Source organism: Coenobita brevimanus, chromosome 88 (assembly GCF_032717465.1).
Source record: "Coenobita brevimanus isolate Jiangsu-jjx chromosome 88, ASM3271746v2, whole genome shotgun sequence".
Classification (NCBI taxonomy): Eukaryota; Metazoa; Arthropoda; class Malacostraca; order Decapoda; family Coenobitidae; genus Coenobita; species Coenobita brevimanus.
In genome coordinates, this window is record NC_137041.1 from 22521250 (window position 1) to 22548291 (window position 27042).

Here is a 27042-nt window from a genome sequence, read left to right on the forward strand (position 1 = left end):
GCACTTAAGTTTTACTGAATAGATAAAATAGACCAAATATCATCAAGGCATCAAACTTTTACGGAAAAATCCTGGCACTTCGAAGGTTACTGGCATTCGACTGCCAAAAAAACTGATACGTTGACCAAAATTTCCATATTACTAGGGTCGAAACTCAATAAGGCTATGGGGGAGGCGGTCTGGCTGAATTGGTAAAGAGGCGGCCTGGAATCCTAATGGACTCAGGTTTGTATCTCGGCTGGGGCAGGGAACAGTTTAAGGATCTGAATTTCTTTAAAGCAGGCTTTACTGATCTGCCAGAGGGCCCGCCGACTTGTCATAAAAATACCTCCCCTAATACCAGAACACCAGTCCTGCATGAGACAGCCTTAGCTTGTACTCTATATAAACGGAGGGTGTTAGTGCCGAAGTGGTGACATGTGGAGGTTTATGGAATGTAGGAGGACTACTGGGCCTTGAGAACGGGTTGTGAAGCCTATGCCCAGAGCCGGACACATAAAAATAAACTCACCCCTCCGCCTCAAAAAGTCCTTCCTAACGCGAATCAACTTGCTTGGTAGCAGTATGAACATGCTAAAAATTTATCATCATAGGGATGGGTTCATTTGGCAGGAAGGGAGGGATATTCAGAATAAGGAACTCCCACTTGTTACTCCTCCCGGCAAACTGTTATAAAGCCTATCCTCACCCCATCCCCATGTGGCAAGATGATCAACATGATGGTGATGATTACTGTATGATAATGATTTTCAGTCCATCTTTGTGGCAGCTATACACCCTCACCTCTCTCTCTCTCTCTCTCTCTCTCTCTCTCTCTCTCTCTCTCTCTCTCTCTCTCTCTCTCTCTCTCATATACTTTTCAAGATACCTCTTCTATTCCATAACGCGACTCTTAATCACTTTCCTTTAATTTTGGACAGAGTTTCGTTCCGGCTGGGTTACATACAGCCGTCACTAACACTTTCAATAAAAAGGTTTTAGAGAGTGGAATGTAAGAATTGTTCACGTCATTTGACTCAGTGTGCTAATCTGCTATTTCCCAACCCCCTCGGCCACACACACACACACACACACACACACACACACACACACACACACACACACACACACGACTGTAACCTTATTACTGATTTCGCCACAGTGATTCAGCAACATCTGTTCTTTGATTGCCGGCAGGTATACACAATGGACACCTGTGCCCGTTTCCTCGTATGCTTACCACACTTTCTTGCAGCTCTGTCTTAGCGACTCATCATGAATATCCACTTGAACCTGATAAAAAAAAAAATCTGGAATAATTAGTTAGGGTCAAATGAGGTATAAAGTGAGCGGGGGGGGGGGCGTGCGTGGATATTTTATCAAAATTTAAGGGAGGGGGCATAAATATATGAACCAAGGCAAAGGAGGGCGTGACCCGAAAAAGGTTTAGAACCTGTACTGCTAAATTATTATATATTGTATATTTATGGAAAATAATAATGATGCCGGGGAAACATGCAAGAGTCTACAAAATATTAACATAGTCCCAACAATCAGTAAGACCCATGTTAACAGGCAGTTATGGCCATGATGACGATTAGTGAGCATGCATTAACTAATAGGCAGGACAGTCTACTCGTCAGTAATGTTCTGCCACACATAGCCTTTTGCCTGGATGGGGTGCTTACTCACACGAGATGTTGCTTCATGGTAGGATAGTAGAAACTGATTACAGTATGCGCTGTACTGGCATACTAGACCAGGTAATGGGAATAAATTTTATTACAGCAGTTACTTTATGATGAGAAAGAACAGCGTGAAAACAAACATCTTTATTGGTGATGTTCCAGAATCTTGCTCCTCCCATTCTCAAAACTATAAAGTCAAACAGGCAAATTGGAAAAAAAATATAGAATAAATTGAAAGTTCTTAAATAAAATACTGAAAGGTATGAGGTATCCTTGCGTGAATAGAGCCTAGATGAACTAGCTTCCCACGCAGCATCGCCATTGTTGACATTTCATAATTGAAATTTTCTGTTCCTTCTAAAACTGCCTTGCACGTTATTATAGTTGATATGAGGGTTATTTTTAACGTAAAATACAGTTATTTGACATTAATATGATTATACAAAATTCTGATAAGGTATGGCTCGTAAGCTTGAAGATAGGTCCTGAAGCTTCCGAGTATATAATTAAGAAATATGTCAATATGCTAATGTAACGAAGGTAATGTTAGTTTGCAACGACCCTCTTAATGTTATGAAGAATAATGGCAAAACCTATATTAACGCGCACCTAAAATGTGAAATTATAAATGAACAAATAAACAGACTGACAGACTGACATAGATGGATGGATGGACAGTGATAGTTCGATACATAGATGAACATACAGACAGACAGTCCCAGCGACACACACAAATGGTGGTCGTCACAGCAATAGGTGTAATTTCCCACCACACCACCACATGCATGTCTAATTATCTGAACACGTAATTCCACACATAAAAACTGATTCACACACCTTCGTGGAAAATGTAGGTTACGAAATATATATAATTCGTTATTACGTCAGTGAGGGTGGGGAAGGCAGCAGGTGTGTCTGGGTTGACTGCCGAAATGTTGAAGGTCTCAGGCGATATAGGGGTGAGTTTAGTCACTGACCTGATAAATAGGATTATTTATGAGTGTGTTGTCCCAGATGACTGGCTGAAGAGTGTAATTGTAAATGTGTATAAAGGGAAGGGTGATGCCCTGGAAAGAGGAAATTATAGAGGTATAAAGCTTTTAGATCAGATAATGAAGGTAATGGAGAGAGTTTTAGAAGGTATGATTAGAGAAAGAGTGAATATTGATGAGATGCAGTTCGGGTTCATCCCCGGTAGGGGGACCACTGATGCCATATTCATTGTTCGACAGCTTCAGGAAAAATATATTGGTAGGAGAAGGGATCTTTATTTTGTTTTTGTTGATTTGGAAAAGGCCTTTGACAGAGTCCCTAGAGAGGTGGTGAAGTGGGCAATGAGAAAGCTTGGCTTGGAGGAGTGGCTGGTTAGGGTGGTTATGGCCATGTATGTGGGTGCTCACACCCAGGTGAGAGTGAATGGAGATTTGAGTGATGAGTTTTCCGTGAATGTTGGTTTGCATCAGGGGTCAGTCTTGAGTCCCATGTTGTTTATCATGATACTTGAAGCCCTTTCACGTGACTTTAGAAACGGACTCCCGTGGGAGTTGTTGTATGCTGATGATTTGGTGTTGATTGCAGAGAATGAAAGGGAGGCGGAGGAAAGGTTTAGGAAGTGGAGAGATGGTATGGGGCAAAAGGGTTTAAGGGTAAATGCAGATAAAACAAAAGTGATGATATCTAGAGTTGGTGGCGGTACTGTCAAAGACGAGGGAGAGTGGCCATGTGCAGTTTGCCACAAGGGCGTGGGAAGTAATTCCATCTTGTGTGGTGTGTGTGATAAATGGGTGCATAAGAGATGTAGTGGTATCAGAGGTAGACTGCGAGATAATGCTGATTTTATGTGTACGGCATGCCGGGGTGAGCAGGTGGAGATTGTCAGACGTGAAAGGATTGAACTTGCTGGTGAATCTCTTGAGTGTGTGGAAGAGTTTTGTTATTTGGGAGACATGTTGTGTGCTGGAGGTGTGGCTGGAGCTAGCTCTGTGGCTAGGGTGAGAAGTGGTTGGAAGAAGTTCAGGGAGCTCTTGCCTCTCCTGACATTGAGAGGGCTCTCCCTACGTGCTAAGGGGTCTTTGTATGCAGCATGTGTTAGGAGTGTAATGCTGTATGGCAGTGAGACCTGGGCAGTGAAGGAGGAAGATATTCGCCGGCTCAGACGTACAGAAATGACAATGATTAGGTGGATGTGCAGTGCGTCCCTGCGTCCAAGTCCTGGAGGGGCTGGGTTTACAATGGAAGAGTTGAGAGGTAGGATGGGACTGGAGTGTATTGGTGTTGTGATGAGGAGAGGTAGATTGAGGTGGTTTGGACATGTGGAGAGGATGGGGGATGATAAATGGGTGATGAAGGTGAGAAGTGTTAATATTGGGGGTGGGGTTATGAGGGGTAGACCGAGAAAGACATGGGACGAGGTCATTAAGTGTGACCTGAGGGTTAAGGGACTGAACAGGGAGGCTGCAATGGATCATGCAGCGTGGAGAGCCGCCATTAGGTGACCAAGGCCGACACATGCAAGCATGTTGGAGCCTTTAAAACGAAACGAAACGAAACGAGGCAGAGCAGGTGTGTACACTGTGTTTATCTGGTGTGATCACTAGACAGGTGTTGCTTAACACCTGTGACCAATAGTTATGTCTGTGTGTGTGTGTGTGTGTGTGTGTGTGTGTGTGGGTGGGTGGGTGTGTGTGTGTGTGGGTGTTAGGGGGAAGAAGTATCCATTCAGACCGAGGACGTGAGGTTTAGTATTTACTTTCTGGATAAACTGTCGGTTCATTACGGCTGCTGCTACTGTAGGACACCTTGTAGTGAAGGGGTTGATAGAGGCTATACCTAATACCGTCAGATGGAAAAGTTTAATCTAGGGTAAATTAAATCGTAAGGATATAGCAAGAATAAAATATAAAGAACGTCATGATCTTGAAGAGACAAAGACGGAACTTGATAAAAGTGAAAGGAATGAACGAAAGGAAAAAGAGAGAGAGAGAGAGAGAGAGAGAGAGAGAGAGAGAGAGGTGGAGACCTGGTTGGGGGGGCATGGAAGGGGTGAGGGATTAAGAGAAGCAATGAGGAGGTTGGGAGACTGCGTAAGGGGATAGAGGGTGAGGATTGCTTAGGGGGACAAGAGAGCTGTGAGCGGCAGGAATGGGTAGGGAGAAAATAAAGGGTAGGAGACAAAGGAAAGGGTGAGAGAGGTGAAAGTAGAGGACTAAGGAAGGTTGAAAGGGTAGAGGAAGAATAAGTGACAGAAGCAAGGATGGGACACAGAGGAAGAGGAAAAGGACAGGGATAGGGAGAGGGTTGAGGGACACTTGTATATCAGGGCGGTGGAATCACCTGATCAGCTCAGGGTCACCACTGATGGCGTTTCTCTCCAGTGCCCATTAAGAGTGACAACGCGGAACTGTTGTGGTCACCGTCCCCCAGCACCGCGAAAAATCAACAGCAATTCACTGTCCTAAATAATTATAATGACAGTCTTTTTGCTGAACTGGCCCGTATCACCTCCTACATAAAATATATTTACTCTGCCAGTGCTTACTCTTAGCAGTTAGTAGCGTCAGATAGTGTGCGGGGCTGCGAGAATATTATTGGAATGTTTCGCTGTCACATTGCCGCTAATTCATCGACGTATCCAAGTTACACAAATTTTAGTTTTATCTTTTACTTTATGAACCCCTTTAACCCGACTGCCGTGTTTGTCGTTTTATTCTTGCTACCTGAAGAGTCCAGACGTTCTCAAACTGGGGTTTGCGAACCCTCTGACTGTTAAGATGGCAAGAAAGTTTCCAGAGGATAACTGTAGAATTGGTGAAAAGTCAGTAGGGAATTTACTATATTCTGCATCATCATCCGTGGGATACTGAAAACAGACAAACTAGCTATCATAAAACATGCTATCTATCTATCAGTCTACTGCCAGACGTCTTAATCCCGTAAGGGGTGGCCACAAAAAAAAAATCGCTTCCATGTCGCTCTGTCCCCCGCCATTTAAAACCCTGTTCCCAGCTCATACCCTCCTCTCTCATATACGTCTCCACTCCATCCCTCCAACTCATCCTTGGCCTCCCCCTCCCTCTCCCTCCCTCCACCGCACTCACATACACTCTCCTCGTCAGTCTCCCACTCTCCATCCTCTCCACATGGCCAAACCACCTTAGTGTGTTTCTCCTAACGCTTCCCATCACATCCACATCCACACCACAACACTCCTTCACTTCCTCACTCATTTTCATAAAACCTTTTCATATAACATGCCTAGCATTCAGAGTTATTAATGGTAGTCATTATTATTTCTGTCAGAGATGCTGGAGGTGGTTATTTATTCACCCATGTTTGTCTCTGTTTGTTTGTTTGTTTGTTTGTTTGTCAACGAGATATATAAAAAACTTATCTACTGATTTGAATGAAATACGTGAATAAGTGAGTTATGAGATAAGAAAAAGCTTATAAAATTTGGTGCTGATCTGAGTTCGAGTTCCAGTTGAGACTGCATTATTATTGTTTGTCCACAAGATATATAAAAAAAGTTATTGATGAATTTCAGTGAAATTTTCTTGATATCTGGGCCATGAACTAAGGAAGATTTGAATAAATTTTGGTGGTGATCTGAGTTGTCTGGTATAGGCGCCGGCGGAGGTTTGTGCTCTTTGGTTGTTTTTTGTTTTTGTTTAAACACTGTATTCAAACTGACAGTGTTGTAACAATCTGTATATTCGCATTTTCTCGATAAATAATTAGTTTCAAGAATTATCCAACAACTAGGCATCTATCTCTTCATTACAGCATCCGAGATCAATGTTTTATAGCTCATTAATATCTGAATACGGTCATTCTAAATGGTAAATTGAAAAGGCGACAGAATACGAGTACTCCCTTGAATTACACATTTTCCTATAACAGAGTAATGACTAAAGAATTTTGCCATGTAATATCACTTGGCTGGTTCATAAGTACGGTAATGCAGAAAAAAATAGTACAGGAATATAGCTGTTACAATTATTTCATAAAGTTATGTACTTTGTGAAACGTGTAACTAATATAGAAGAAAGTTACTAGGTCTGATATGTTGTATTTGCAGTATTTCTTCATAATGTCATTCAAGGTGAGACAATCAATAGTGATACATGAACCACATTTAAAATCTAATTATCTAATGGGTAAAAACACCTTCTCGGATAATTAAATAACCTGAAAATCTGTATCAGGCATGATGATCGTATGACTGGTCGAAAAACAGATAATATTGCCACATTCGCTTTAGTAACATTCAACACGAGGATGCCAGATCTCTTCAGTAAAAGCTCAGGGAGGTAACAATAGAGTATTGCAAAAACGGGCAAGGTCAGATAAAAGTATTCTGAACCATTCCGTAAAAATAATGAATTAATCTGGCCTTGGCCTAGACCAGCATGAAGGCTAGTGTTATAATGGGTATTTTCAAACACATTTTCATACTCTGAGACTAGACTCTTACTATGCCCTTACAAAAGTGCTTGTGCACCTGGCTTCCTGAGAGAATGACTAAGTAAAAACTCTCAAAATACTTGATTTATATTCAGTACAATAACACTTGATAATTTACTAAGACCCCTTTTTTGCTTGGCCTTATTCCAAAAAAATTTGATTATCTTTCTTTTCTCTATAGGCCGATAAATTTCTTAATGATAGTTGTATTTACTCGTTTACCCACTGAAAACTCACTTGAACTCCTGTTGCTCAGTATCCCCTCGTGTAGGACCGTGCCTGGTAAACTACCATGTCTTATTCAGGTAAGATACTTGTCTGACAACTCTGTGCTTGTCCTTAGCTCATCAATTCCACCTAAAATTACATAAAACTGATTCTTCTTAATGCAACTCCTCATAAGTTTCTGTCTTCAGAACTGAATGCTATTCGTGTTTCTTCCTTAAACTCATCAATCTTTAAAGATGCCTTTGGTCTTGGCAACCTAATTTATATCAGTCATGTTCAAGTGTAGGTAACGAGTAAATCTCTTTGAAGTCACCATCAAATGAGTGAATGGTATCATAAATTCCGTTATCCTAAAACTTGTCTCCCTTGGTATAGAGCTGTGTCGTATCAAAATACGATGTAAAAGGCTGGATTACAGATAAACTTTCAGTAAAACTAAGTGTGGTTTCCAGTGACAAATAATCAGAACCAGTAATATTTTATAGTATGTTAATGACTTCTATCGTCATGCTTTTATGTTCTTTACCCAAAGTATGATCAAATAATTTAGAAACACAGCTGCCATATCCAATGAACATATAAGTAATGTCATCTAGATTATGCACATCAAAACATTTTAATAATCTGTCTTCATAAACTCAGAAAGAATGCTTGAAGCTCATCATAAAATGGGTCAGCATTAAAATTACCAGTTAAATGCATGGCATCATTGCGCAACCTATCAAGAAACTGATTCAGTCTGATGAAAGAATCGAGATAGTTATTTAAAGCTGCAACTTCCCATAAATCAGTACTGAAGTACACGTGGACAAAATCAATTAATCAAAAATATTAAAACCAAGAAGCAGCGCCAAGACACAGCCAACCCGTCCCATGCAGTCATTTTAGTGCTGACATAAACACGACACGATATCTTCTCACCTACCTTTCAGACTCCTGGTCATCTTCCTTTCTGGACTTTGGCGAAAGCTTTGGCATTGCACTTAACATCTCAAAGACTTTCGATCGAGTTTGGCTTAAATCTTTAATTTCTAAACGGGCCTCTTATGGTTTGTATTCTTCTGTCTGTGCTGTCATCTGTAGCTTCCTTTCTGGTCGTTCTACAGCTGCTGTTGTAAACGGCCATCGTTCTTCTCCTAGATCTATCAACAGTGGTATTCCTCAGGGCTCTGTCCTATCGCCAACTCTCTTCCTTTTATTCATCAATGATCTAAGCTTTACATTTAATCTTATTCACTCATACGCTGATGCTTCAACTTTCACCTTTCCATTCGGTTTCTGCAACGTCCATATCAGCATTTACATCAGCAAACAAGGGATGAGACTATGGCATACCTAATGTCTGACATGGCTTGTATCTGACTGGGGTAATAATAATCTTCTTGCTCTTAATACATCAGACTCAGTTTTTACACCTATCAACCCGTCAAAATCGTCCACAGGAGTACCCACTAATGTTTATTAATATCCAACTCAATCCTGCATCATCCTTGAACATGCTTGGGGTTTCATTCACTCGGGACTTATCTTGGAAAGATCATATTGCATATCTTGTAAAATCTGCTTCCAAGAGATTGGAGTGTGCTAAGCTGACTCCGTGCCTTCTTTACCCCTGCACAGTTGTTGACTTTATACAAGGGTTTTATTCACCCCTGTGTAGAGTACAACTCTCATGTGTGGGGAGGCTCCCCATATACAGCTCTTCATAATAGAGTGGAGTCAAAGGCTTTTCGTCCCATCAACTTTCCTCCTCTTACTGGCTCCCTTCAACGTCTATCTCTTCGCCGTACTGTTGCCTCTTTATCTCTTTTCTCTCGTTGCTTCAATGGTCACTGCTTCTCTGAACTGTCTGCTTGCATCCCTTCACCTCTACGAGGAGTTCATAGCACCTGTCTATCAACAAACTCTCATCACTTTTCTGACCAACTTTCTAATGCAAGAGTTAACCGTTACTCCCTGTCCTTCATATATGCAACAGGTCAACTCTGGAACTGTCTCCCTCTGTCTGTATTTCCTACTTCCTATGATCTCCAGTCTTTCTAACCCTAGAACACAAACCCCGGGTGAATTCCACCTGACCCACATGGCGTCATTGCCATTGTGTATGGTTCCTGTGCTCCCATGGTTACCAGTCCTCCAGTAGCTTCATTTGGCAGCCAGTTGTGTATGGTTCCTGTGCTCCCATGGTTACCAGTCCTCCAGTAGCTTCATTTGGCAGCCAGTTGTGTATGGTTCCTGTGCTCCCATGGCTACCAGTCCTCCAGTAGCTTCATTCGGCAGCCAGTTGTGTATGGTTCCTGTGCTAAGAAGAGAGGGTGAGATTTAGAGGGGGAGAGGTGGTGTTCAGCAGGGAGAAAGTTAGAGGAAAAGCCACGAATGTTGCAGAAATGAAGAAGCAGTAAGTGAGACAGTGGTTCCAGGCATGTAGAGTCATCACTGGGAGAGGGGCGGATGGTGGGGGCATTAATGGTCCCCACCCCCCAGGGACTCCGAGGCATGGTCATAGTTTGTCATTTTTCTGTAATTTTGAAAATGACGTGTAGTGTGTACTGTGTTTGTAGATTGATGTTGACAGAGAAACTTGTATTGGAGAGCATGCTAGCCTACTCTTTGTGTAACTGAAACACTGAAAAAGTTCAGCAATGGGGGATGGTCAGGAACTGGTCCTGAGGGCTGATGAAACGGGAGCTCCAGCTCTCCCTATCATCAGTTTTCAATCCACCTTGGGAGTACAGCCCTGCTCGACTGGTGCTACAGTCTACGCCTATGGTTTTATGTTTGTTTACCCTCATATATGTGATTTTTTCTCTTTTTTTTTTTTTTTTTTTCTGTGAGAGGGGGAGTGATGCAGCATATCACATTATATTGTTCACATACAGTTCCCTACAGTAGCCTACATTATTTTGGTACCTTCTAATCTGCTGAGCTAAGCGGCGTGACACAGCAGTAAGGAGGCTGCCCAATCTTTTGTATGCCGTAAGAACTTTGGCTAACCGGCTGACAAGTTGGTTAAATTCCATCAGGTAAAGTCTCCCAGTTGTTGAGTGACTGCTAACTCTCAGAAAGCATTAGCCATAAAAAATGCACTGACTGGTACACACATTCAGCTCACTACACTCTCAGTCACTTACCAAGTCAAACATAACATGGTACTCCCTTTTTTCTCAAAACATACCCTAGTAACAAGCATTATGTCGTAGCACATCAGTAATATACAACCTAGACCCGACAACAGTGTCTGATATTGTCCAGTGTGGCAGTATGAAACCCGATCCAGTAGACCTTCATGACTGTGGTGCATAGACTGATCACTTACTGTATGCATAAATAATATGGACTATGGCAAGTTACTAACAGACCTGTACACCTCAAAGGGTATTATATCACTAGTTGGTATATATATTTATATAAGGTAATATACATATTCTAGTGTTTTTCATAGAAATAGTTATTAAAATGTAAAAATGGTTGACTGACACTTCTATATATATACTTTACTTTCAGGAGGACCCAAATGGACTCTCAGCAGGTGAGTATATGATTGTGGCAGCAGGAGAGAGAGAGAGAGAGAGAGAGAGAGAGAGAGAGAGAGAGAGAGAGAGAGAGAGAGAGAGATGTACAGTACATCTCTATGAGTAATGATCGTGCATATGTACATTTGTACCCATATATGTGTATGCACAGGTAATCAGGTGAATGTGTTTCATGTGTAAATTTTTTAGCGTCCTAACGTACGTATATTTCAGTGCGTTTTTGTTTCCTTTGCTTTATGCAAAGAAGAAACCAAATACCAGAAGCCTATAAGAAAGTGTTCCTACCAAGAAAAAACAAACTTCCACCCTTACTCATCACACTATCCAAGTACTTAAACGTACTCACATTTTCCATATCCTCTTCATCCAATCTCACTGTCTGACTTCACTTCTCTAGAGGACCATAACTTTTCTCTTCCCTACATTCACCTTTAGATTCCGTTCCCTACACACTCTCCCAAACTCATCCATCAAGCCTTGCAGCTCGCCTTCGTCTTCACTTAACAACACAGCATCCTCTGCAAACAACAGTACAGGGAGTTTCCAAACACTGCACTCTCTCATTAGGGCCACTGCAAAATTCAATGACCAATATCTCACTTATAACCCCAGCCATATACAGATTGAACAACCATGGAGATATGACACATCCTTGTTTCAACCCAAACTTCAAATATAAAAATTCACTCAGTTCGTTATCCACATGCACTGCAACCTTAGCCTCCTCATACATACTCTTCACAGCATTCAACAACTTCCCCTCTACTCCACATATTCTTAATACTTTCCACAATCCTTGTCTGTCCACCCTGTCATATGCTTTCTCCAAATCCGTGAAGGCCACATACAACATCTTTCCCTTCTCTAGAAACTATTCCACTAAAGATCTAAGAATGAATATCTGATCTACGCAACCTCTTCCCTTCCTAAAAAACCTCCCTGTTCTTCTCCAACTACTTCCTCTGTTATTTCCCTAACTCTTTTAATAAATATCCTACCATATACTTTTCCTATTACACTAAGAAGACAAATGTCTCTATAATTACCACACACTTCTTTTCCCCCTTTGCCTTTGTACAAGGGAATAATTATACTTGACTTCCAGTCATTCGGGACTCTACCTTCCTCCCATCTTCCACCTCCATTCTACTACAGTCTCTCCCCCATGCTACAGCATTTCTCCACACACTCTTTCAATTCCTGGGGCTTTCCCCATTTTGACTTTCTTCATTGCATCTACAACTTTCATCCTACTGGTTTCTTCCTCTCCAGTGTTGCAGTGCCAAATTTTAATGTGCCGGAACTCCTATAAACCAGTGACAATAATATTTGTTTCCAATGTCATATATATATATATACATATATATGTATTATTAAACATTAGTGGGTATACCTGTGGAAGATTTTGTCGGGTTGATAGGTGTAAGAACTGAGTCTTAGATGCATTAAAGACAACCATAATATTTTTACCCCAGTCAGAGATACGAGCCAAGTCAGACATTAGGTGTGCCATAGCCTCATCCCTTGTTTCTTGAAGTAACTGTTGAGATGGGCATTGCGGGAACCAAATGGAAAGGTGAAGGGTGGAGTCATCAGCGTATGAGTGGATAGGGTTAGATGTACAGCTTAGAAGGTCATTGATGAATAAAAGAAAGAGAGTTGGTGATAGGACAGAGCCCTGAGGAATACCACTGTTAATAGATCTAGGAGAAGAACGATAGCCGTCTACAACAGCGGCTATAGAACGACCAGAAAGGAAGCTAGAGATGAAGGCACAGATAGAAGGATAGAAACCGTAAGAGGGCAGTTTGGAAATTAAAGATTTATGCCAGAGTCGATCGAAAGCCTTTGAGATGTCAAGTGCAATGGCAAAGCTTCCGCCAAAGTCCCGAAAGGAGGATGACCAGGAGTCTGAAAGGTAGGTGAGAAGATCGCCTGTGGAGCGTCCCTGACGGAACCCATACTGACGATCAGAAAGACGGTTGTGATAGGAAAGATGCTCTAAAATTTTTCTATTAAGAATTGACTCGAAAACTTTTGAGATATAGGATGTTAAAGCAATTGGACGATAGTTAGAGGGCTGCGAATGGTAACCCTTCTTTGGGACTGGCTGAATGAGAGCAAACTTCCAGCAAGAAGGAAAGGTACAAGTTGACAGACAAAGGCGAAAGAGTTTGCCTAGGCAGGGAGTAAGCACAGAAGCACAGTTCTTGAGAACAACAGGAGCGACTCCATCAGGCCCATATGCCTTATTAGTACTGAGGCCAGCAATGGGAGAAAATACATCAGCTGAAAAAATTTTAATGTTAGCCATGAGGAAGTCAGAGGGGGGAAGTGATGGAGGAACAGCACCGGAATCGTCTAAGGTGGAGTTGGAGGAGAAAGTCTGAGTGAAGAGATCTGCTTTATCAGTAGAAGAAATAGCTACAGAGCCATCAGAGTAGAGAAGAGGAGGGAAGGATGATGAGGTAAAGTTGTTAGAAAGGTTTTTGGCAAGGTGCCAGAAGGAGCGGGAGGAGTTCGAGTTAGAGAGTTGAGAGCATTTTGTACAGATGAAATTATTTTTAGCAGAGCGAAGAACAGACTTAGCATGATTCCAGGCAGAAATGTATAAAAGATGTGATTCAGGGGTGGGTTGGCTCCGGTACCTTTTATAGGCCCTCTCCTTTTTGCGGACAGCATTAGAACAAGCGTGATTAAACCAAGGCTTTCGTGCATTAGTCAAAAGATATGAGAATGGAATGTATGCTTTCATGCCCAAGAGAATAACCTCCGTAATGCGCAAGGCACACCCAGATGGCTCCCGGCCATGGAAGCAATAATCATTCCAGGGAAAATCAAAGAAGTACTGCCTGAGGGCCTCCCAATCCGCAGCTCCAAAATGCCAGAGATGACGTTTTTTTGGAGGGTCCGCAGGTCGTACCGAAGCGATAGGACAGGTTAACCCCTAAACCGCGGGCTTGTTTACCAATGACTTGCATGTCCCGTGGGGTTATTTGGGCTCCGACAGACTCTCAAAAAATATTTGCCAAAAATCAGTTATTAGTCCTAGAATAATAAAATTACATATGCTTATGGCACATACCTTCAGCTTTCTCCTGGAATGATTGTTGAGCCTTCTTCATTACCGTAGGACTTATGGAGACCTCTGAAGTAGGGTAACGAAGTCTCCACTTTACACTTCCCGACAACCCGTAATATGATTACCACAGCCAGATACAAACACTATAAACACTATTCTACAATTTTCAAGTAGTTTGGGATCCATACTCAAAAAAAAAAAACACTGTGAAAGCAATGGAAATTACGAGCGTGTCTGATCGTCGCACTGGCACTAGTTCGCTCTTGGTACTCTGTCATTTATTATTCATAAAACCCCTCACACTTTATATTTCTATTACTATATAACACTTATATATATCTACAGTCTTTATCCATAAGTTTCCTTCAGTAGTATTATTTTATTGTCACTGTAGGGATTCAATTTCTTTCAGTAAAATACGTAGCATTCACTTTCTCGTCCTGTATACTAGCATTGAGAGTGAATGTCACTTTCATCTTCACTCTCATAACTCATAGCATTCAGACATGCTAGAGTGAAACTTTCACTTTCATTACTCCTAGGGTATATACTCGTATTCTTATAATACTACTCATTTACATTTCTGTTTATGTTCTTTATTTTATTTACGTTATTTACATTTCTATTTTATTTACACTGTGTTATGCACTGTCACTTGAAGTAACTTATAAAACTATTTTCCATTGTTCACGTATATTTACATTCATTACTTTCACATGCTGTTTACACATTATTTACAATTCCACTTGCACTGTTTTACTCAATAGAAAGATCATAGTCACTCTTTTATCAATTGTCAGCCCTTTACCTCTTTCCACACGAGGTTTAGTAGGGGGTAAAGGTCACAGGGCCCTTTGCATGGGGGTGAAAAAGTCCTTGAAGTCAGCAAGAAGAAACATACGTACCCTCACTTCGGAAGATGAGAGTAAACTGATAACGGAGGGCCGGGGTGGAGGCCTACTTAGGGGATATTCAGAGCTACCAATGTTAGCTCTTGAAACACCTATGTCTAGCACTGAAATGATTGGCAGGAAATCTAGACAATACATTATAAATTAGGTAGTTCCAGGTGAATGTAAATATCACTTAGGCTTCTCCTTCCCTCCTTACATGTATATTTATTACGAAAATAGATTATACGGCATATTTCAAGGGGAAAAAAACAGCGAAAATTAGAGAACGAGTGCACGTGAGGTGTTGTCAGGTGATAATTAGCCAATTCCAGGTGTATGGCACTCTCACTTACCTTATTTCTTTCTTGTATATATTATTTGGTATAAGAATAGGACATAGGGCTTATTTCAATGGATGAAATCAGTGGAAAATTCCAGGGAAGATTTACTTAGCGTAGCACGGCCGGGCAGGCGAGAGGATAGGGTAATGGAGGGGGGGTAAGGAGGGGAGTCAAGAACGGGGAGAAATGGCTAAATTGTCAACAATGGATGGGAATACAGATGAGATTAGGAGTGCTGACTAGTGTTGGACATTGGCAGTACTGATAGATGATACAAGCCCCTACTTGGAAGCCCGGGTGAATTCAAAATAACACAGAATCACAAAAGCGACGCCACGCGGTATGATCCCTTGCTCCCAAGCATCACGAAAGTGACGCCCCGCGGTTAAGGGGTCAAGGTGATAAGGTTGTGATTGGAGGAGCCCAAGGGAGAGAAAAGATCAACAGTGTAAGCAGAAGGATTAGTTGTAAGGAAGAGATCAAGTATGTTGGAGCTCTCTCCAAGGCGGTCAGGGATACTGGTAGGGTGCTGTACAAGCTGCTCTAGGTCATGAAAGATAGAAATGGTTTAGGCTTGTTCACCAGGTGGATCAGTGAAAGGAGAGGAGATCCAAAGATGGTGGTGAACATTGAAATCTCCAAGAATGGAGATTTCAGAGATAGGAGAAATGGATAGAATGTGTTCCATCGTAGAAGTAAGATAGTCAAAGAATTTTTGATAGTCAGTAGAATTAGGAGATAAGGAAACAGCACAGATATATTTAGTCAGAAAATGACAGGAAAGCCGAAGCCAGAGTGTAGAGAATTCCGAAGAATCGAGTTCAGGAACACGAAAGCAAGATAAGTTGCTAAATGTATATACTGTATATATATATATATATATATATATATATATATATATATATATATATATATATATGTGTGTGTGTGTGTGTGTGTGTGTGTGTGTGTGTGTGTTTCAGCTGTGCCTCCTTTTCACATTCTCTCCCGAAATACTCGGGCAGCTGGGAGTGCCCATGAACTCACACCCTATCCCCTGCAATGCAGAACCTTTGCTTATCAAAATTCATTTATCCCCAGAATTACTACTCTCTAGAGTTCAATTCCTGGGAGTTGCTTCCCACAAGCCTTTAATCCATTTTTATTTAGAACTATTTGTTATAAATACTTTATCAGTGAAGAATGCCTATAGGCACATGGACTTTTTTTTTTAAATTTCCTTTGTTTGTCCTTCCTCCATTCATTTTCTTAATATATATATATATATATATATATATATATATACTATATATATATGTATATATATATATATATATATATATATGTATATAATATATATATATATATATAGATATATAGATATATAGAGATATATAGATATAGATATATATATATATATATATATAGATAGATAGATAGATAGATAGATAGATAGATACAGAGAGAGAGAGAGAGAGAGAGAGAGAGAGAGAAAGCGAGTAAGAAGGAAAATGGAGGAGGTAAATGATGGTCTAGGAAGAAAAATGAATGCAAACTACTCTGAAAATAGGAAGTTATTCTGGAAAGAGGTGTGGAAATGTAGACGTGAAAGTGGAAAGAAATGTGATGGTGTGAAGGACGTAGGTGGTAGATTATTAACCCATGGGGATGAAGTAAGGTCCAGATGGAAAGAATATTTTGAAAGCCTGATGATTGGGAATAGGAAGAGCAGAGTGGTTGTAAACATGATTGGTTTTGAGGGGGTGCAGAGAAAGAATGCAGTGCCAGGAGACGTGACACTCGCACAGATGAAGAGTGCTGTGAAGTGGCTGAAAAATGGTAAAGCAGCTTGGATTGATGAGGTGTATGGAGAGATGCTTAAGTGTAGTGGAGAAAGTGGAATAAAGTGCTTGCTGGAGATATGTAAGAAGGCATGGATGAGTGAAACTGTGACTGCAAAGTAGAAAAAGGCTGTGATTGTACCCCTGTACACACACAAAAAAAAAAAGGTGAGTGAAGTGAGTGCATGAATTATCGCGGCATAAGTTTCTTGAGTGTTGTGGGGAAGGTATATGGAAGCATTATTATAGAGAAAGCAAGAAAGATATCAGAAGTCCTAGTGAGTGATGAACAGGGTGGCTTTATGAGTGGCAAAGAATGTGTGGATCAAATATCTGCAGTGAGACAGTTAGCAGAGAAGGCTTGTGAGAAGGACCATAAGGTGTATATGGCATAAGGTGTATATGGCACTCACGGATCAGGAAAAAGCATACGACACAGTGGATAGAGAAGGATTGTGGGAAGTATTGCGCATGTACTGTGCAGATGGTAAGCTGTTAGGTGCCGTCAAGAGTTTTATGATGGTGGTGGAGCATATGCAAGGGTTAGTGGGCATCTGAGTGAATGGTTCACAATCGGTGTGGGCATGCAACAAGGTTGTGTGATGCCCCCATGGTTGCTCAATATATATATGGATGGGGTGATGAAAAAAGCAAAAACACGAGTAATGGGGAAAGGGATGGCGTTGGTAGTGAATGGTGATGGATGGAATATCTCAAATTTGTTGTATGCTGATGATGCAGTACTGCTTGCAAGTACAGGTGAACTTGGTAGGCTAATGCACAGTTTTGCTGATGTCTGTGAGCGTCGTGCCTTGAGAGTAAATGTAGAAAACAGTAAAGTGATGGTTACTGAGAGAGAAGGTGACTCCCAGTGCGATGTTACAGTGAATGGAGAGAGACTGGAATTGGTGAGAGAGTTCAAATACCTGGGTGCAGTGATATAAAAGAGAGGAAAATGTGCAAGAAGTTGAAAGTAGAGTGACACAAGGAAGAAAAGTAGCGGGTGCAATGAAGGCCTTGATAAGAAACAGAGGCTTGAGTGTTGCAGCTGCATGAGTCTTACATGAAGGAGTGTTAGTGCCAACTTTAACATATGGATGTGAGCCTATGGTGTGCCATGAAAATGAAAAGTCAAGAGTAATAGCAGTGGAGATGGGACTGCTGAGGAATGTATGTGGAATACAGAGGGTGGATAGGATACGAAATAATGTGATTCGTGAAAGATGTGGAGTGAGGAAGTCGGTGGACACCAGAATCGAAGAGAGTGTAGTGAGATGGTATGGTCATGTGGAGAGAATGGATAACAATAGAGTGGTGAAAAATGTATATCAGCGAATTTGAAGGAGGGAGGAGGCAAGGTAGGCCAAGGAGAAGGTGGAGAGATATGGTGGATGAGTGTGTGTGGAAGAGAGGTTCGGAAGTCTGTGAGGTTAGGGAACTGACATGAGATCGAGCTGGTTGGATGAACGTTGTCAGAAGTGCATGATCAGGGATTTGGCACCCCGTTTTAACATGGCAGCGTCCGGGATGACTCAGTCGGATACGTATATGTGAAGCTACAGAACCTGATGAATGTTTTTGGCGTATTGAATAGAGCCTGGATTCCGAGGGCTTGAATGATGAGTGCATCAAAGCATGGCCCATTGGATTGGGCAAATTTGGGCTGTCTGGACATTGCTTCTCCTCACCCTGCTCTAGGGTAGGAAAGGAGGCCCGGATGATGATGTTGATATATATATATATATATATATATATATATAAATGGTGGGTGGGGGCGCTCACCATCCACCCACTCGATGTAGTGCTGCTATTGGGTGTCTGCCCTTTGCTCTCTTCCATCCTTCTTTCCTTCCATCCTCTTCTGTCTTTCTTTCCTTCAATCTTTCCTTGTCCTTCTGTCTATGGGTGACTTTACACTCCCTCAACTGTCTTTCTTTCCTTCATTCTTTCTTCTTCCTTCTGCCTGTGGGTGACTCTACACTGAGTGACAAGCCAAATGGTTTCCTGAACACCAGGAAGCCATTTATTACGCTGGGTGGTAACCATATAACCAAATTTTGGCGCCTGGTCGTTTAGTGGGTAATTATTGCACTCCAATTGGATTGAGCCGGTGAAGGTTTATATCCAAGGGATGGATGGGGTTGATTGCTCAGGAATGAGTGAGGCTGGTCTCTCTCATCTTAAATGTCGGGACCAACTGCCTAGCCCCGGGTTCCTACGCTCCTCATGGGGCAATGTAGGATTGGATGATGATGATGATGATATATATATATATATATATATATATATATATATATATATATATATATATATATATATATATATATATATATATATATATGTAATTCATTTATAGACTCTTCACTAAAGTCCTTACGAACAAAAAATTTTGGAGGAGGACCAACCTCGTGAACAGACAGGATTCCAAAGCGGGTATTTAACTACTAATCATCTACACACAATGAATCAGCTAATCATGAAAACTACAGAATATAATAAACCACTGTCCTTAGGTTTTGTTTATCACGAAAAGGCTTTCGACTCAATGGAGCACATAGCAATTATAAATTCATTGCGAGGACAAGGGGTGAATGAGATCATTGTAAAACTGTTCGAAAATATATATAAAGAGGGAACTGCTATTGTTAAATTACATAAAGACTCGGAAAAAAAAATAGATTGAGAAGGACGTATGTCAGGGAGATACAATTTCATCAAAATTATTTACAGCATGTCTATTAAATTTTTCAGAAAGCTAGACTGGGGAAGCAAAGGAGTGAACATAGATGGAGAAAAGTTAAACCATTTAAGATTTGCAAATGACAATGTCGTACTCTGAGAAACAGCAGAGACATTGCAAGAAATGTTAAATGACCCGAACAGAGAAAGTCTCGAAGTATGGCTAAAAACGAGCAGGAGTAAAACTAATGTTTAATCCACAAACACCAAAGAGCGTCATCAGCTAGAAATTCTTCAAGAAGTCGAGGAGTACAATTACTTCAGGCAAATACTAAAATTAATGAAAGACCATGATAGGGAAAAAAAAATGACGTACTTCAACTGGATGGAAAGCTTTCGGTAAACATAGAGACATTATGAAAAGTAGCTTTACCAGTTTGTATGAGACGAGAAGTATATAACGAATATATAATTTCAGTTATGACATATGGTTGTGAGACCTGGAAACTGACAAAATCGGTGAAAATTTAATTAATCCGTTCTCAGAGAGCAATGGGAAGGTCAGTGTTGGGAATATCTTTAGAGAACTGGAAAAGATGAACTTGGGTGAGAGCAGACTAAAGTCAAAGATGTTATAGATGTTATAAAAGAACAGAAATGGAGGTGGGCAGGGCATGTTGCAAGAATAATGGATGACTGATGGAGGAAGAGGCTGACTGACTGGACACTATGAGATTGAAAGCGTGGCAGAAAAAGGCAAGGAGGTGGAGAGATGAGATGGAGAAATCTGCAGGGAAAACGTGGCAAAGGTTGGCTCAGTCAAGGATTTCGTGGAGAAGGTTGGGGGAGGCCTTTATCCAGCAGTAGGCTTGTAATGGCTGCTGCTACTGATGATGATGATGATGATGATATATATATATATATATATATATATATATATATATATATATATATATATATATATATATATATATATATATATATATATATATATATATATATATTGTTACGGAACAGAGAAAGATAATGTACACTTTAAGTGAGAATACTAAAAATCACTACTGTCCCGTAAAGTTCCAGGTTCAAAACAAAAGAGTTCGGTAAAATTACAAGTTAAAGTTTAATGCTCAAACTAACAACAAAACATTCAGGACTCATAAGGATAATGTAATGGCAAATAAACAGGTTAAATATATGGTTAACTGCAATAGCCTCTGTTAACACGAAATTAGCGAGAGTAAATTTATCTAAGTCAGCCCTGATAAAATGAAAATACACCAGGTAATGCTCAGTTAATGCAAGATAAATTATTACAGATACAAACTATTATCAAAAATGACCGACATAAAACCCAACATTAATCAAAAACCTCACTAGGCCTAAGAATTAACCTTATGCTACACAGTACAAGAAAAAATACAACAGTTATACTCAAATTACACACAGCTGCTAGATGTTTGGAGATTTCTTGAGCACTCACAATAATAATATCTGTACAGGGAAGGACAGAGATGTGAACAAAATGAGGAGCAGATCTAAGTGGCAATGATGCAGAGACTGAGCTCATTATATAGGGGCCGGCAGAGCTTGATACAACTTGTAAGAAGGACGCGCAAATGAAGCCATGGGGACAAAGAGTTGACAATCCTGCTCTGAACTCCAGAAATAACGACTTACTCTACTATAACGGTAGAAGGGGGGAACTGAGGCAGAACACGCTCGTGATCAAACATGCAGCATACTGTGCGTTAAAATTACACAAAGGATGATGAAATCATAGGCTATGTAACACCTCCCCACAAAGAAAAAAGAAATTTACAAAGGAAATTTCTTATTACTCTAAAACAATCTGTATATGGCATTACAGAACATGCAAAAGTCTTTCCTAGTGTTACAAAACATGAGATCTCCCTAGCACGTTCAGTCATAGGTACTTGCCAGTATCCCTTTAACAAATCAAACTTACTTATGTACCTAGCCTTTCCGATCTTGTCTATGCAATCTTCCACGCGAGGGAGAGGGTAAGTGTCTGTTTTGGTGATATGATTAACACGTCTGTAGTCGATGCAAAGCCCCTGTGACCCACCTGGCTTAGGGACCAGAGTGACAGGAGAACTCCACTCGCTCTGACAGGGCTCAATCATCTTGTGGTCCAACAGGTAGCCAAGCTCCTTCTGGATGAGAGGAACTTTCACTGGGTTCACACGGTAAGGAGGCAATTTAATTGGCTTTGCGTCTCCAACCTCGACATCATGCATCAACACAGTAGTTCTTCCTGGAGTGGCACGGAACACTTGCGGGTACTCCTGCAGTAATGCCGAAAACTCCTGCCTTTCCTCGGGAGGTAGATGAGAAAGCTTAGTCTGGAGATCATTCATGATATCAGGATTCTTCCCCAAACTATCACTCAGGCTCATACTGCATGGGAGAGCTTCACTTGCAGACTCGGGTGGAACAGCTACAGTGCAGACTGGATTATTTTCGTCCCGCCTGTGATATAACTTTAGCATGTTGATGTGACATAGTTGCTTGCTCTTTCTACGATCTGGTGTGGCGATGACATAGTTGACATCACTGAGTTTCTTCTCCACGAAATAAGGACCACTAAACTTGGCTTGAAGAGGTTGCCCATGAACTGGTAGCAGAATCAAAACCTGATCTCCTGGCTGAAAGTGGCATAACCTGGACTTCTTATCATACCAAGTCTTCATCTTCTCCTGAGCAGCTCCTAAATTCTCTCTCGCCAGCTGTAAAGCAGTGGACAGCCGTTCTTTGAACTTCATCACATACTCCAGCAGGTTGACGTCATCTTCCTCCGACAGCCAGCATTCCTTGAGTAACTTAAGGGGTCCTCTTATTTCATGGCCAAACAGTAGTTCAAAAGGTGAGAAGCCCAGTGATTCATTTGGAGATTCTCTTGCGGCAAATACAACAAATGGAAGACCTTTGTCCCAGTCTTTCTGATGTTCCAAACAGTATTTCTTGAGCATCGATTTGAGTGTTTGATGATATCTCTCCAACGCTCCTTGGGTCTGGGGATGGTAAGCTGAAGACGTGATCTGGGTGATGCCCAACTCTTTCAGAGACTGCTTGAAAACATTTGACATGAAATTACTTCCCCGGTCTGACTGTACCTCCTTGGGCAGACCAAACTTTGTGAAGAACCCCAGCATTTCCTTAACCACGTTCTTTGCTGAGATATTTCTAAGTGGAATGGCTTCAGGATAACGAGTAGCCATATCAATCAGGGTCAACACATAAGAAAATCCTGAAGAAGTCTTAGGAAAAGGGCCCACAATATCCACCAACACACGGGTGAAAGGCGCCTCAAAAGGAGGAATGGGAACTAGAGGTGCAACCTTTTCGGTCTGATTACACTTCCCCACAACTTGACAGGTGTGACAAGACTTACAATACCAGGAAACATCCCTGAAGATACCTGGCCAGTAGAAGTGTTTCAAAATGCGTGCCACAGTCTTCCTCACTCCAAGGTGTCCTGCCAAACTGGAATCATGAGCCACTCTAATGACATCCTGCCTACAAACACGAGGGATGACAACTTGATGTACAACCTCCCATTCACAGTCGGCTGATGCTGTTGGGGGTCTCCACTTCCTCATAAGTACTCCTGACTTTACATAATAACAAGTAGAAGCACTGGCTGACTCTTCTTCACTGTAAGGAGAGTTAGCTAGACCTTTCAACTCAGGGTCAGCAACCTGCAACTCAACCAACTCTTGACGAGACAAATTATCAACACTACGGGGTACTGCCTCATCTGGTGAGTGGTCCAAATTAGCAAGAAAAGTGTCAGCTAGGATAACATCATCATCATCATTATCCTCTAAATCACCAGTAACTTTAGACTTAGCCCTAGTGACAGCACATGCAGGGAAGACATCAGGGACATCACAATCCTGGGTCGCAGCCACTGGCTCACTAGACAACTGAGGAGCTGGACACACTTGACTTCCACCAATATCATTTCCAAGTAAGAAAGTTACACCTGACATTGGGAGTGTCTCAACCAACCCAACCATAACGGAACCATTAACAAAACCAGACTCTAAATTCACTCTGCACAGAGGGAGAGAGAAGTAATTATTCCCTACACCTTGTAAGATTACAGTTTCATCAGAGGAATTAACATTAGAGCCTAGAACACTGGTCAGCATAAGGGATTGGCAAGCACCTGTATCACGATATATTTTAACTGATTTCCTGTCATTACTGTCCAGAGGACTGACAAAACCATCAGACAGGAAATTAGCACATGAACTCTTGAGAGTGTCACCCACGTTACTGCTCAAAAGAGGAGCTCCATCATGAGAATTTAAGTTACCCCTCAAAGCAGGTTAAGTTAACTCAGTTAAAGAATTCTGGGAACTCTCAAGAGTGGACACTAGACCAATTGACTGAATATTTAAAGACTCCTTTTTGTTCACATCACGCTGTCTCCTGAAACATCTCTCCGTAGTATGACCAAGCTTACTACAATAAGTACATTTACTTTTTTGAAATCTAGAGGTGAAGCTGGTATTTACTTCCTGAGAAACATCATCTTTATTCTCTTTCCTGTTACCTGTACTCTGAGTAGAGGCAACGTACTTACTCTCAGCTTTCCCTTTTTCTCTAGAATATCTCTTGTGAGTGAGAACATACTCATCAGCTAAAACTGCAGCATCAGACAAATTATCTATTCTTTTCTCATCAAGATATAGGCTTACATTTTTACTAATACACCTTTTGAAGTCCTCCAGCAAAATCATCTGCTTAAATTTGTCAAAATCAGAATCCACATTCTTAGAATTTAACCACTGCTCTAACAGATCTTCTTTGATTTTTGCATACTCAACATGGGATTGCTTATCTTGCTTGTAAGTTGTCCTAAATTTTACTCTATAGGCTTCAGGAACAAGCTCATAGGCCTTAAGAATCAAGCTCTTAACTACATCATAATTATCAGATTGATCCTGAGGCAAAGATGCATAAGTTACTTGAGCTTTACCGGTGAAAACAGTTTGAAGGAGTACTGGCCAATACTGTTTGGGCCAATTAAAACCTGTAGCTACCCTCTCAAACAACTGAAAATACTTGGTTAAATCAGATTCATTAAAAGGAGGGACAAGTTTAACATTTTTAGCCACATCAAAATCATCAGAGCTAGATGATCCAGTTCCACCTTGTTTCATGCGATACTCATGGTCTGCCTGAATCCTAGCAATTTCAATTTGTGCCTCAGCCTCCTTAGAACGGGCCTGAAATTCAGCCTCCTTAGCTTTTGCCTCCTGCAGGGCTAGCTGTAACTTAGCTAATTCAATCTGCGTTTCCTCATTTCGAGGAGTTACATTAAACAAGTTTTCATTAATCATGTCAACAATTTGATCTTTAGAATGATGAGAGCGAACAGCAATTCCCAATTGTTGAGCAACAAGCTTAAGTTCATTCTTTGTTCTGTTTTCTACATCACACACTGTTTGCACATTTGACAAAAAATCTTTGGCTTCATCAAGTGTAGTAATTGTAGACATCATGAATAAGTAACAGTCACAAAATATCAAGCAATATCCTTATGATAATATCCTGAATATCCTGATAAGAGGTCGCCAAATTTATGTTACGGAACAGAGAAAGATAATGTACACTTTAAGTGAGAATAATAAAAATCACTACTGTCCCGTAAAGTTCCAGGTTCAAAACAAAAGAGTTAGGTAAAATTACAAGTTAAAGTTTAATGCTCAAACTAACAACAAAACATTCAGGACTCATAAGGATAATGTAATGGCAAATAAACAGGTTAAATATATGGTTAACTGCAATAGCCTCTGTTAACACGAATTAGCGAGAGTAAATTTATCTAAGTCAGCCCTGATAAAATGAAAATACACCAGGTAATGCTCAGTTAATGCAAGATAAATTATTACAGATACAAACTATTATCAAAAATGACTGACATAAAACCCAACATTAATCAAAAACCTCACTAGGCCTAAGAATTAACCTTATGCTACACAGTACAAGAAAAAATACAACAGTTATACTCAAATTACACACAGCTGCTAGATGTTTGGAGATTTCTTGAGCACTCACAATAATAATATCTGTACAGGGGAGGACAGAGATGTGAACAAAATGAGGAGCAGATCTAAGTGGCAATGATGCAGAGACTGAGCTCATTATATAGGGGCCGGCAGAGCTTGATACAACTTGTAAGAAGGACGCGCAAATGAAGCCATGGGGACAAAGAGTTGACAATCCTGCTCTGAACTCCAGAAATGACGACTTACTCTACTATAACGGTAGAAGGGGGGAACTGAGGCAGAACACGCTCATGATCAAACATGCAGCATACTGTGCGTTAAAATTACACAAAGGATGATGAAATCATAGGCTATGTAACAATATATATATATATATATATATATATATATATATATATATATATATATATATATATATATACAGTCATCATCAGCCGTTGAGTATCCACTGCAGGACGTGCCTATCCCTACTGAAGCAGGGACGATACAAGCAATGTATCCATACCCAGTGGCTTAGGCTGTCTGGTAGACCCTGTATGTAGGGTGAGAGGTGATTGTGAGTAATGTTATTGTAATTTTGGAGTGACCTTGAATGTGTGTGTAGTCTGTGAACCAAGTGTAATCGGCCCACCTTAACCCACCACATCCCAGTAGATTTTTCTCCATTGACCCCTTCCATGATCCCGGCAGATATATCTATTTTTTCTTTTTGGCTAAAACCTCTTCTTTTTATGAGAAACATAAAAAATTGAGAGAGAAAGTGCTCACCTGAGCTTAGAAATGCCCGGTACAGGTAACAATCCCCTCACCTTGTACCATGTTCTCTCAAGCTAGGCTTGAGAGAACATGGTGCCAGGTGAGGGTACCAATTTCCTATGGGAGGGGTAACTATTCCAGACCACTCAGAATAGGTAGATACTTATTTATTTGGTACAAATTTATATGTAGTACAAGAGTATATTGGTTTTCACACAGTAATATAGGTGATATAAGTGTTGTTTCACTCACCAAACACATAAACATACTGCACCTTCCTTCGCAACATTACCTGCTCATCACTTCTACACGTTTCTTCCTCTAACGCCACATAAACTTTGTCCTCCACATTGTCATCGATTGGGGAATCACTCTCGCCTTGAATTTCATACCGTGGCGCGACATGTCTTTACTAGGCAGGTCACTGGTAACAGGTGAGTTGCCGAGATAATGGCGTGTTGTGGGGGAAGGTCATGAGGGGTAAGGCATTGTCTCCACCTGGCCTCGGGTAGAGGAAGGTGTCCCGCGTATACATACGA

General features: G+C 40.9%; 1 protein-coding gene across 1 annotated transcript in view; it reads left to right on the forward strand.

Moving 5' to 3' along the window:
• The first annotated feature begins 10872 nt into the window (after positions 1 to 10872).
• The window catches only part of LOC145411237 (uncharacterized), a 61831-nt gene continuing 45661 nt past the window's right edge, over positions 10873 to 27042 (forward strand). Inside the window, exons 1-2 of the mRNA XM_080281303.1 lie at positions 10873 to 10887; positions 11043 to 11050. Of these exons, the coding sequence (XP_080137429.1) occupies positions 10873 to 10887; positions 11043 to 11050 (23 nt within the window). The remainder of the gene's footprint in view (positions 10888 to 11042; positions 11051 to 27042) is intronic.